Source organism: Miscanthus floridulus, chromosome 13 (genome assembly GCF_019320115.1).
Source record: "Miscanthus floridulus cultivar M001 chromosome 13, ASM1932011v1, whole genome shotgun sequence".
NCBI classification, from domain to species: Eukaryota; Viridiplantae; Streptophyta; class Magnoliopsida; order Poales; family Poaceae; genus Miscanthus; species Miscanthus floridulus.
The window spans coordinates 58,595,467-58,608,616 of NC_089592.1; the positions used below are offsets into that span (position 1 = coordinate 58,595,467).

General features: G+C 45.1%; 1 protein-coding gene across 1 annotated transcript; it reads left to right on the plus strand.

The window, feature by feature from the left end:
• Nucleotides 1-424: 424 nt before the first annotated feature.
• LOC136499879 (uncharacterized) lies at nt 425-5,484 on the plus strand. Its single transcript, XM_066495377.1, has 5 exons — nt 425-2,088; nt 2,137-2,396; nt 2,456-2,622; nt 2,707-3,021; nt 3,100-5,484. The coding sequence occupies exons 1-5, from the start codon at nt 425-427 to the stop codon at nt 5,482-5,484; spliced, it is 4,791 nt and encodes a 1,596-aa protein (XP_066351474.1).
• Nucleotides 5,485-13,150: the final 7,666 nt, after the last annotated feature.

The window sequence follows — 13,150 nt, forward strand, 5'->3', positions numbered from 1 at the left end:
GTCACCGTCGGCTTATATGCCGTGTAGAGAACAAAGCAGGGGTATGAAAACAGTGTATGAACTCTCTTCTCAAGTAATCGAGATTCGTCCGTGGCCGTCCCCGTGCTCTGCTCCCTTCCTAAGCTCCGACTCTTCCCTTCCAACTCCAGTTGCTTCCTTCCTCCTCCGATTGCTGCTAACAATTGGTACTCGGAGCCACCTTCCTCGGCGCTACTCTCGTTCTCGCCTTGATCTGGGATCGTAACCCCCGTCGGCAGCGGATCGCTGAATCCTCACTCCGGTGAGGAATCGCGTGAACCATAGGTCCGATCCGAGGCTGGTCCGGTCGGCGTGAATCGAAGGTTGTTGCCCACCCATCCCTACCCTGGAGCCCCACCAAATAGATCACGACCATTTCACTCGTTTCCGCCGAAATCTGGGAGCCATGGAGCCCAACTTCAAGCTGATGTTGGATGAGATGAAATCCATGCAGACAGCTCTCGAAGGCAGCATCGCGGCGGTCAATTTGTCGCTGGGCACCCGCATCGGTGCCATGGAGCGCACAATCTCCGATCGCTTCGGTCGCCTGGAGGATGCAGCGAAGGTGTTCGACGAATGGAAGCCCACTGTCGATGAGTCCGTGAAAGACCTCCACGCCGAGATCGGTGCCATCCGCAAGTCTGAGGACGTTGTTAGTCAGATGCGGGAGGAGATGACGGCCTTGCGCAAGACGGTGAGCCGTGCGGCGCTGGATGCAGCTCCAAGCGCTGCGTCGGGCATCCTGTCTCCGTCGGTGATGTCCACGGCCGCGGCAGGCAGGCAGTTCGGCAAGCTACCTTCCGTGATGACCATGACGGGAGCGTCGTGTTCAACCAAACCTCCTCCAACGGGGACCGCGGTGGGAGTGTCCTTCTCCACCGGCCCCACGGTTAATGGCCCATTGGTCGGGCACGGCGTCGAGCACCATCACCGGGGATTCGAGTTCCAAACTCTGTCCCCGGTCAAGGGTATGCACAGTCACTTCCCTCCCTATACCCACCCTCATCCGCAGTCCCTTCCTAGTCCGGCTTTTGCCTTGCGTAGATCATATTCTGGTTCCATGCTGGATACGGGTCAGGATGGGGTGACACTGGGGTTGCGCACACATGAGGCACTCGAGCTCTGGGATCCTAACCCATCTCATGACAAACTCCCTAAACTGAATTTTCCCAAATTTGATGGTGAAAATCCACGTCTCTGGCTTCGCAACTGCACTGATTATTTTGAGATGTACGAGGTGGCTCCGCGTCGCTGGATCAAGGTATCCACGATGCATCTCACAGGAGCCGCCGCGCGCTGGTTTCCCGCTGTTGAGCAGCAAGTTTCCAGAATGTCTTGGCCACAATTCTCTGCCTTAGTGATGGAACGCTTTGGCAAAGACCAGCATGAACTGCTTATCCGTCAGTTATTTCACATCAGGCAGTCGGGTAGCGTGCAGGACTATGCTGACAAATTCACTTCTATCGTTGATGGCTTAATAGCTTATGGCAAAAACACTGACCCCATCTACTATGCTATGCGCTTTGTTGATGGATTGCGCGACGAGATTCGTACTGTTGTTCATATGCAGCGCCCTGGTACTTTGGATACTGCCGTGGTTCTCGCATTGTTGCAGGAGGAAATGTTGGACTCGTCGAAGAAGAAAGAATTGCGTCGTCCGGACGCGTACCAGTGGGCCAAGCTACCACCACGCGCGCCACCTCCTCCGCTGGTACCAGCTGGGCGCAATGAACGACAAGAGCGTGCGGCGGGTGCTGTGGTGGGTGATGATGGCCGTCGTGGGCGCGGAGTCGACGCCAAGCTCAACACCCTGCGCGACTATCGTCGAGCCCGCGGCCTCTGCATCAGGTGCGGCGAGAAATGGTCTCGCGACCATCGCTGTCCTGAGCAAATTCAGCTGCACGTACTCCAGGAAGTGTGGGATCTCTGTCATGGTGATGATTCTGATAACCAACCGGCGCTAGAGGATTCCGATGCCGATGCTCAGCTGTTCATGACCCTTTCTTCAGCAGCAGTGTCCGATCGAGATTCTACTAGTACAATGCAGTTCAGCGGTGAAGTCCAGGGCAGGTAGGTCCGTATCTTATTGGATTCTGGCAGCTCCAATACATTTGTCAGTGCTTCACTTGCAGCTCACCTTCAAGGCCGTTCTGATTGTCCTCATCCCACCCGAGTGATGGTGGCCAATGGTTCTCAGTTATGGTGTGATACAGAATTCAAGCACTTGAAGTGGTCAGTACAGCAGTGCTCTTTTGTTTCCATGGCCAAAGTCCTGCCCCTATCTCAGTACGACCTCATTGTGGGCATGGATTGGCTCGCGGCGCATAGCCCTATGGAGATTGATTGGAGATATAAGTGGATGACTATCACCTATGCCGGTGCTCAGATGCAATTGCAAGGCCAGTTAGACTCTCTTCCCGTGGGTGCTGTTTTACAGATCACAACCGTGCAGGCGGTTTAGGCGCCAGCTCATCCTCTGTTCCACTGGAATTGGCAACTCTATTGTCTGAGTTCAAGGATGTCTTTGACCCGCCCCAAGGCTATCCCCCAGCCCGCCACTGTGACCACGAGATTCCTTTGGTTGCTGGTGCCACTCCAGTGCAGGTTCGGCCTTACCGTTACCCTCCCGTGGTCAAGACGGAGATTGAACGTTAGGTTTCAGAGATGCTGCATTCATGCCTTATCCAGCCAAGCAACAGCCCCTTTTCGTCTGTGGTGCTCTTGGTCAAAAAGAAAGACGGCTCGTTCCGCTTCTGTGTGGATTTCTGTCAGTTGAACGCCATAACAGCTAAGTGCAAGTACCCAGTACCGGTAATTGAGGAATTGCTGGACGAGTTACAGGGCGCTTCCTGGTTTTCTTCTCTGGACCTGACTGCCGGCTACCATCAGATCCGTTTGCGCCCTGGAGAAGAACCCAAGACGGCGTTCCAGACCCATTCGGGGCAATATGAGTTCCGGGTGATGGCTTTTGGGTTATCTGGAGCTCCAGCCACCTTTCTTAAGGCAATGAACACCACGTTATAGCCGCTGCTTCGCAAATGCGTTCTGGTTTTCTTTGATGACATCCTTATTTTCAACAAGACTCGTGAAGAACATCTCGTCCACCTATGCTTGGTGTTAGAGCTCCTCCGCCGTGACAAATGGCAAGTCAAGATTTCTAAGTGCTCCTTCCTGCAGCGCCAACTCCGTTATCTGGGGCATGTCATCTCGGAAGCCGGGGTGGCTACTGATCCTGATAAGGTCATCGCAGTCCAGCAGTGGCCAGTGCCTTTGTCTGCTAAAGATGTGCGCAGTTTCTTGGGGCTTGCCGGCTACTACAGACGTTTCGTCCGGCATTTTGCAGTTATTGCTAAGCCATTGACTGAGTTACTCAAAAAGGGTGTTCCCTTTCATTGGGTTGAACCCCAAGCCAATTCATTTCAAGCATTGAAAGATGCTCTTACTTCGGCCCCAGTTCTGGCTCTTCCTGATTTCAACAGACCATTTTGTGTGGAGACTGACGCCAGCGGCATAGGTATTGGCGCGGTGCTGATGCAAGGGGGACACCCATTGGCTTTTCTCAGTAAGGCTTTGGGTCCACGATCCCAGGGGTTGTCGACATACGAAAAAGAGTATATGGCTATTCTCTTGGCGCTGGATCAGTGGCGTGCTTATCTGCAGTACGGCGAGTTTCAAATTTTGACCGATCAAAAGAGTTTGAGCCAGCTGACAGAACAACGACTCCACACTCCTTGGCAACAGAAGGTCTTTTCCAAGCTGTTGGGCTTATCTTACAAGATTGTCTACAGACGTGGGGCTGAGAATCGAGCTGCTGACGCCCTCTCACGCTATCCAGTCAGCTCCTGCGCTGCTCTTTCAGTAACTGAACCCCATTGGTTATCTGAGGTGATCCAGTCCTATAGTACCGATGAGCAGGCACAATCTATCATCACACGTCTGACTGCAGATGACCAATCGGTGCCCCACTTTACATTTCTCAACGGCCTTCTACGGTATAAATCTCGTTTGTGGGTGGGGGCCAACACTGCTGTTAAGCGCCAATTGATCGCTGAGTTGCATTCCAACCCTATGGGAGGGCATTCGGGTATTCCGGTCACTCTCCGACGCCTCAAGCAATACTTTGCCTGGACTGGCATGAACACAGAGGTGCGTGATTTTGTCACTGGCTGTCAAGTGTGCCAGCAGGCCAAACCTGACCGGTCCAAGTTACCAGGTCTTCTCCAGCCCCTTCCAGTTCCAGATCGGGCTTGGTGGATCATCTCAATTGATTTCATTGAAGGGTTACCCTTGTCGGGGTCTGTTAACTGCATCTTCGTCGTGGTTGACATCTTTTCTAAGTATGCCCACTTCCTCGAATTGAAGCATCCGTTCACTACGAGTACCGTGGCCAAGCTTTTCTTCTCCAATGTCTTCAAGCTTCACGGCCTACCCCAAGCCATTGTGTCGGACCGAGACCACATCTTCACGAGCAAGTTTTGGCAGGAGCTCTTCCAGTTGGCCAAAGTGGACCTACGCATGTCTACTGCTTATCACCCACAATCCGATGGCCAGACCGAACGAGTCAACCAATGTCTTGAGACCTTCCTTCGCTGTTACACGCATGCCTGTCCGAAGCAGTGGAGCCGATGGTTGGATTTGGCTGAGTACTGGTATAATACTAGCTTCCACACTGCAGTGGGTTGCTCCCCATTTGAAGTGATGTATGGCTATGCCCCTGGTGCCTTCGGAATTGAGGCTGCTCACAATTCTTCCATCACTGATCTAACCTCTTGGCTATCTGATCGAACTCTTCACACCGAGCTGATCAGGCAACATCTGCTACGGGCCAAGCAACGTATGAAGAAGAATGCTGATATGAACCGCTCCGAACGGCAATTCGAGCTCAATGACTGGGTCTACCTCAAGCTCCAACCGTATGCCCAATCTTCTCTTGCTGAGCATTCCCATCATAAGTTGGCCTTTCGGTTCTTTGGACCTTATCGCGTTATTGCCAAGGTCGGTTCTGTGGCGTATCGCTTGGAGCTGCCACCCTCATCTGCCATTCATCCGGTTTTTCACGTCTCCCAACTTAAAAAGGCGGTGGGTGCCGAGCAGATTGTTACTCCTGAACCTCCATCAGAATCTTCAGTATGGAGTATTCCGGAAAGGATTCTACAGCGGCGCTACCTACGCCAAGGTTCGGCTTCGGTCCTACAGGGTTTGATCAAGTGGACTCATCTTCCAGAGTCACTGGCAACCTGGGAGAAGCTCGCTGATCTGCAGCAACAGTTTCCTCGCGCTCTGGTCTGGGATCAACCAGGCGCGCAAGAAGGGGGGAATGTCAGCGCTGTGCCTGTGCAACAACCGGCAGCAGACGCTGATCAGGCAAGCTACGATGGCAAGAAGGCCCAGGAAAGGAGGGAGCGCCAAGCGCGGCCCAAGTCCAGGAGTGTACGTTTCTTCGGCCCAGAATGGCGCCACGGGTGAGCCAGTGCGATGGCAGAGAAGCCCAAGGGCGTTGTGTGTGTGCGTGAGTCACCGTCGGCTTATATGCCGTGTAGAGAACAAAGCAGGGGTATGAAAACAGTGTATGAACTCTCTTCTCAAGTAATCGAGATTCGTCCGTGGCCGTCCCCGTGCTCTGCTCCCTTCCTAAGCTCCGACTCTTCCCTTCCAACTCCAGTTGCTTCCTTCCTCCTCCGATTGCTGCTAACCTGCAATGTCTTCTGTAATGTATCCTGCTCGAAAGTTAAAGTGAATGATTCGGGGTTCACCGTGGACACCCGACAGACTACCAGAGTTGTCTGTCTCCCACGTGCAGCCGTCCGAAGTCTTAAAGACAATGATAGGCACATGTGGGCCATATAACTTGGGCGGTTCTGCCACATCTTCATCCATTTTCAGAATGAGTATTTGAAACCCTAAAAATTCAAATGAAAAAATTGTTAACTATAATTTTTTATAATATTTTCGAGATCTACAAGTTTTGCTTTGGTGTTGTTTCTCCATCTGAGGTCATTTGGAAAATTCGAATTTTAAATGTGAGAAATTCAAACGTAATTTTGTTTGGAAAGATGATTTCAAATAAAAAAGTTGTCAATTACAAAGTTGTATAACTTTTTGAGATCTACAACTTTTATTTTGGTCATTTCTCCATCTGAGGTCGTTTAAAAAATTCAAATTTCAAATGTGAGAAATTTAAACATAATTTTCTTTGGATAGATTATTTCATGAAAGTTGTCAACTACAAAGTTGTATAACTTTTGAGATCTACAATTTTTGTTTTGGTCATTTCTCCATCCAAGGTCGTTTGAGAAATTCAAGTGTAATTTTCTTTGGATAGACGATTTCAAATGAAAAGTTCTGAACTATGAAGTTATATAACTTTTGATATATACAAATTTGCTCTGGTCGTTTGTCTATCAAGGACGTTTGAAAAATTCAAATTTTAATATGTAATTTTGTTGTTCATGCCCATTTTTAGAGACGGTTCTAGATCCAACCGTCTCTAGAAATCGATATGTTGAGATGACTGGATATATAGCCGTCCCATACAATAGGGTCATTTGTAGAGGTGACTAAAAACCCCTACAAATGCATTTTTGGAGACGATTGGTTTTGAAACCATTTTTAGAGGTGGTTTTAGATTGAGCTGCATCTAGAAATAAAGGAGGCGTCTCTGCAAATGTTTTTTTAGTAGTGGCAGGTACCTAGTTTGTTCCTGCACGTGTTCTATTGCAGAGTACAGAACTTCGTTTGTTCACCAAAAATTGAAGTAAAAACGAATACTTAAGTTGTGGCATTTTTGTTCTATGACTAGCAAACATGTCCGTGCGTTGCAACGGAAGAAAAACTATCAAATATTTGTGAGAATGACGATAAGAATGGCATGTATTATTTATGTTTTACTCTTTGTGTAAAATTAAAACATATAATTTATTTTATGATGAATATAACATATATAGTGACAGACTAGAGGAGGTGAATAGTGCTTTCTAAAATTTAATCGTGCGGGCTAACCGAAATAAATGCGGAATTAAAAGTATCGGTCTAGCCAACACTACACCCCTCTATCTCAGTTCACAAGCACCTTATAAAGATTCTAATTAGGCAACAAAGGTACTGAGCTAGTTAAAGCTCACCTAATCAATTCTAGGAGTAAGTTAACACAAACCTATGCCACTAGTACTTTAAACAACGGGAGAACTCATATACATGCTAGTAAGCAAAAGCACAAAGCCACCTAAGCTCACTAGCAATGCTTAATAACAAGGCTACACAAGCCTAATTATAGAGCACACAATATTTAGCTACACAAACTAAGCAATGTGACTAACGAGGTTACTCAAACCGAATTCGTCATGCAAAGGGAGCTACTTTTATACTACATAAGCAAGAAGGTAACTAACAAGCTACACAAGCTAACTAATTATAAGAGCAGCTACATAAGCATAATATATGAAATGTAAAAATAAGCTTGTGTAACGGGAATACAAACCAACAGGGAGACAAAGATGACACAATAATTTTCTCCTGAGGTTCACTTGATTGCCACCAAGCTAGTCTCCGTTGTGTCGACCGCTCACTTTGTGGCTCAGTGACTAATTGGCATCACCCGCCAAGCCCACACGTTGGGCACCGTAAGAACCTAACCTAAAAGTGAGGGTAGCTCAATGACACGCTCTACTAGTGTTGCTCTTCATGGCATCGGCGGGTGAGCATGGTACCCATCACAAATCCTTCTCCAGAGCACCGCACAAGCTACCTTACGTGCTTTGACAGAGACCACCACCAAGCCATCTAGGAGGTGACAATCTACAAGAATAACAAGCACCATCTGCTTGCAACTCGATCACCTAGTGCCACTCGATGTAATCTCATAATGCAACGCACTAGAATCACTCACTTGCAATTGGATCACACTCTTGCAAGTACAAGTGAGTTAGAGGAATCCCAAGCACTCTCAAGCATGGACACAAAGTCCCCTTAGGTGCTCAGCAACCGGCCCAAGGCTGGCCACCATTTCTATTTATAGCCCCAAGGGCTAAAAGAGCCGTTACCCCTTCACTGAGCAAAACCCACAGCGACTGGACACGTCGGTCATCATGATTGGACATGCCAGGACCTACATCCGGTCACTCCCAGACAGCCATGTGCCCTGACCATTTGAATGTAGCCATTGCCGCCAACGACTATCTCACTCACGCGCTCACGCCGCCTGACCGAACTCATAGGTTCACTGATCAGACGCTCCTGCGCTGAGTTCGATCGCCTGCGCGCCGCCTCCCTTAGCACCAAGACCGAATGCGCCCTCACGTGACCTGACGCTGGGCCAGCCAGAGTCTGGTGTGGAACAGAGAGCTCCTGGAGCCTCCATTTCATGACCAAACATGTTAGGTTAATCATGACTGAACTCATCGCCCGAGTTCGGTCCTTCTCCGCCTACCACGCGTCACTGCCATGCCTCGTGCCACCACGTCAGCATACGTCACTACGATCGAATGCACTAGCGTCGCATCTGGTCTTCCACCAAGCCAGCGTTCGATTATTTGCTCAAGCCACGCCTTCACTACATGACATGAACGGACATAGGGAGGGCAGAGTCCGGTCTCTGTCGAGGCAGAGTCTGGTGCCCCTAGAACTCCTCCTTTTCTTCTCTAAGTTGATTTGTTTCAGCTCCAACTTCTTCTCCTTTGTAAATGTGCCAACACCTCCAACTGTACACCACCATATATATATGTGTTAGGATTTTCACAATCATTTTAAGGAGTTAATCACTCAATTCACCACGCCACTCGATCCTAGCAAGGATGCAAAGTTAGATCACTCGAGTGGCATGAGATGACCGATATGCAAACAAGTTTGCCCCTCTTGATAGTATGGCCATCTATCATAAACCCGATCATAAACTTCTCTACACACCTATGACCGGTGAAATGAAATGCCCTATAGGTTATACCTATGCCTTGCGCATTCTATTTCATCTCCTCTGATGTTGATGCAACACATGCACCATCCAATCACAAATGATATGATCCACTTCATATCATCATGTGACCTTATTGGTTCATCGATCTTGACTTCACTTGCTCTTTACCGTTGCCTCGTCCATCGGTGCCAAGTCTTGCTTAAGCTTCACTACCACGCGGTCCATCGCTCCAAAGCCTCCAACTTGTCCTTCATGCTTGCAACTGGTCCATCAAGCCAAGTCTTGTCTTGATCTTCTCCACCTTAGTCACATAACTCCATGTCATGTCTCATATGCGATGAGCTCCTTCATCACATGTGTGAGCCTTGCAACATATTCAAGCCATTTTCACCTCCATGTCATAGGTTGCTCACACAAGTGTACCTGTGGACTAATCACCTGTGTATCTCATATTTAAACACATAGTCCATCTAGGTTGTCAGTCAATATCAAAACCAAACTAGGGACCTTTTAATCTCTCCCTTTTTGTAATTGATGACAACTCTACAAATATATGGAAATTAAGTTCAAATGGATTTATGTTGCTTGCCCAAGCAATTTTACTATGTGTAAATGATTTTAGACAACTGCCACAAACCCAAATTGGTAGTAATAGCTCCCCCTACATATGTGCTAGTGTGTTTGGTTTAAAGCTTGCACATATGTATAGATTGAAATTGTGGGAGAGTGATTACGACCACATGGTGCTAAGGTCTATAGAATAAACCTTTGAAGCATGATACCAATCGGAGTTGCACCTTTAAGTTCATCCTTAGCACCATGGTAAGATAGATATCACTTGGAAACAAAACACTAGATACCCCGTGAGATCAACATTAGAAGCAAGGTGCTAGTATTACTTGAAAAACATACCAAGTGTCTAGCTATCATCCTATGCATGCTAGTTTTCATTTCATCAATCAAGTTCTATAACTAGCATACACCACACAAGCATTCATATCAAATTTAAAAACTTATGCAATGCAAGCAAGCACATGAATGTGCACATATCAAATGCAAACAATCAAGTTCATGAGCTTGCTTCCCCTACTTGTGTGCTTCTCTTGTCCAAGAATTTTGATCCTTCTCCATTCTTCAATGTTGCTCCCTCTTTGTCCATGTCCAACTTCTACTTCTCTCCATGATGCATTTACATATCTTTGTTCTAACTCCCCCCCCCTTTGTCATTAATTTCCATAAAAGGTGTGCTTCTTATTGATACAAAGGATTGCATTGGGGTAGATGTTTTACACTTGAATCTTGCATTTTTTTATGAACACTACCAAGTATGTTGGAATGACACCACCTTTCTAGCTCTTGAGATACCACATACATGATCTTTGACCTTGATACCAATTGGTGGGGCACCTCCCCCTATGTCATAGCATGGGTCATTTACTTGATAGGTTTGAGCTCTTGTACCACTTGTTGATGAGGGATGCAATTTTTCACTTGATGTTCACTTAAGGTTGAGATCACTTGTGGAACTACCGTCTTGTATGATTCATACCACATGTAGGAATGTGATACCACTTAGAATAATTTTCTAGAATGGAACCACTTGTTGGATTTGTCAATAAAACCTTTTCTTGAACATTTGCTATCTTCATGAATACCACTTGTAGGATATCACTTGTAGATTGATCTAGACACCACTTGTAAAGACCACTTGAAGAGATCAATTGAGTCTAGATACCACTTGAAACAACGAAACTAGATATCCATTTGCATTGTTGTCATGTTCTTATACTCTTGTCACTATCATGAGCTTCTATTCTTGACTTGAATTAAATTGATTTGCCTAAGTTTTAAAGTCCGGTTTGAACCAATGATAAGCTTCTTCACATCTCTTGTAAGGGTTATCTTGCCAATGTTGTACTTATCATTTATTGGCAATCTAAATTAAATTAAGTACTTGGGTTCACTAGTGCATGAACAAAACTCATATACTACCACTAGATCAATTAACCATCCAAGCAATAGTGGTAGACTATGAATTTACAACTTTTACTTGTAATGCATGATCCTATTAATCATGTACTATATGCACTAATCACATACTAGTAAGAGATGAAATGATCATGCATATTACAATGATACCTTTGCTATCTTGGAGTAGAGGATAGTCATTAGATTCCAATTAAGCTCCGCAATAGCAATGTGAAGTCCAATTGTTAAGCTTGGTGAAGACCAATATCAATATTGAAATCCATTCTTCACCTATATGACTTGAGAACCACTAATGATCAAGTGCACTAGCTCTTGTTGTGGTTGGCTTGCTCTTTTGACCAATGCTTGCATGAGAGTACTACTTGAATTATCAAGATTAGCTTTCTTTTGGGTGCTGCTTGCTTTCTAGATCAATCCTTTTGATTGCTTCAATTAAGCATCTCAAATGTCCCTTAGATCACCACTTCCATTTTAGCCTTCCAAGTACCACACTCGGTTTACCTATAAAAGGCGGCAAGTCCCTATATTAGGGAGAAATGACCTCTCTCCAAAGAACCATTCTTGACACTCAATTGAAATGGATTCATTGATTGATCCAAGTGATGGACTTAATTTGATGAATAACCATGAATCCTTCTTCAAGTCATTTTCTTTCTACTTGTTTAAGTCATTTTCTTTCTACCCAATGATCTCCAATAGTCACTAGAACTTAAACTTTATCTTCATCTTGAGTTTGATCTTGATCTTCCAATTTAAGTACTAAATGTGTGCCAAGTACACTCCACAATCAAATGGCTTTGTACTCTTTACTTGACATGCTTCTAGATCATCTCAAAACTAAACTTAGATACCTCAACCACATATACACATGTTTCCAACTTGAGGACCTTTCAATCAAAGTGATTTCAAATCAATCCAATAAATGTCACTTTTCTAGCAGATTTTGTACCCTTCAATGAAAAATCCATATCTACCAATGTACATATCCAATTACCATGAAATTTGGTAGAGATGTGTTCACTAAGTCATCTAGCAGCTCTAAAAATTGGCGCTTCATGTGACTTCTATATTGCTACCAGATTTCAATTCTTCCACCACTGCTACATGCTTAAAACTGTTGCACTATAGCTGACAAGATTCCCTCTAAAACTAAAGCATTTCTTATCCAATTATCATAAAATTTGTACATAAACTTATATCATAAGTCTACAGCATGCATACCAAATTTTAAGCGAATCCAAATAGATTTGATCACTCAAACTCAGACTTGATCTCAGCTCACTCAGATTTTGCAATATAGGACATATTTCAATACTTGAGCTATTCTTCATAAAATGTGAATCAAACTTGAAACTAACTTGTTTGAATACTTTCACAAGACATAATCCATTCAATACACTTCCTAAAAGTCATCTTATGAATTTATCCAACTCAACTCAATCCAAATTTGATTACTAAGAAATTTATCCATTCAATCATCTTATAGCAAGCAATATATGCATATATATCCAATTCAATCAACTCATATGCACCCAAATGAATAAGATCAACTAGAAATATACCTTGGTTAGCACATGATCATCCAATAGCAAGCTTCTACTCATATCTTTGTAAGCCATCATATATATATCAATAAATCACCACAACTTGAATTATAGCACTTGTATGTTGTATAGCACTTGGACTTCACTAACTTATCATGGCATTAGGATAATAATCATCACTATGCAATACTTGGCTCAACTATATGGTCCACAAAATGAATATCACATGAACCAAGTCTCCAATGCCAATAGTACCTACACACATTCATCCACTTTTTGATGGTACCCAAACTAGTTTGGGTCCTCTCAAGTGAGGTGCAACATACTTAGGCATAGCCCTAGTATGGATAGAGGTATGTTTTACAATAGCAACCATAGAGGTACCATTACCATCCTTTCTAAGAACAATATTATCATCAATTGAAAGAGACTTAGAATTATTACCTAGGGTACATGAATTAGCCATGTGTCCCCTTTCCCGGTATGAGTAGTAATTTCTCTTGGTTAGAGCCTTCTCTTCCTTGCTCTTGTATTGCTTCTCATTGTCTTGCCTCTCATGAGTTGCTTGAGCCTTCACTACTAGAAATCCTTTCATCTATGATGTTTTGGGTATGATGATCCCAAATTTGGTCACTGAACAAGGTTCATCAATGATGAAATTTTGTTATTCGTCATGGATGACCGGTTTGGG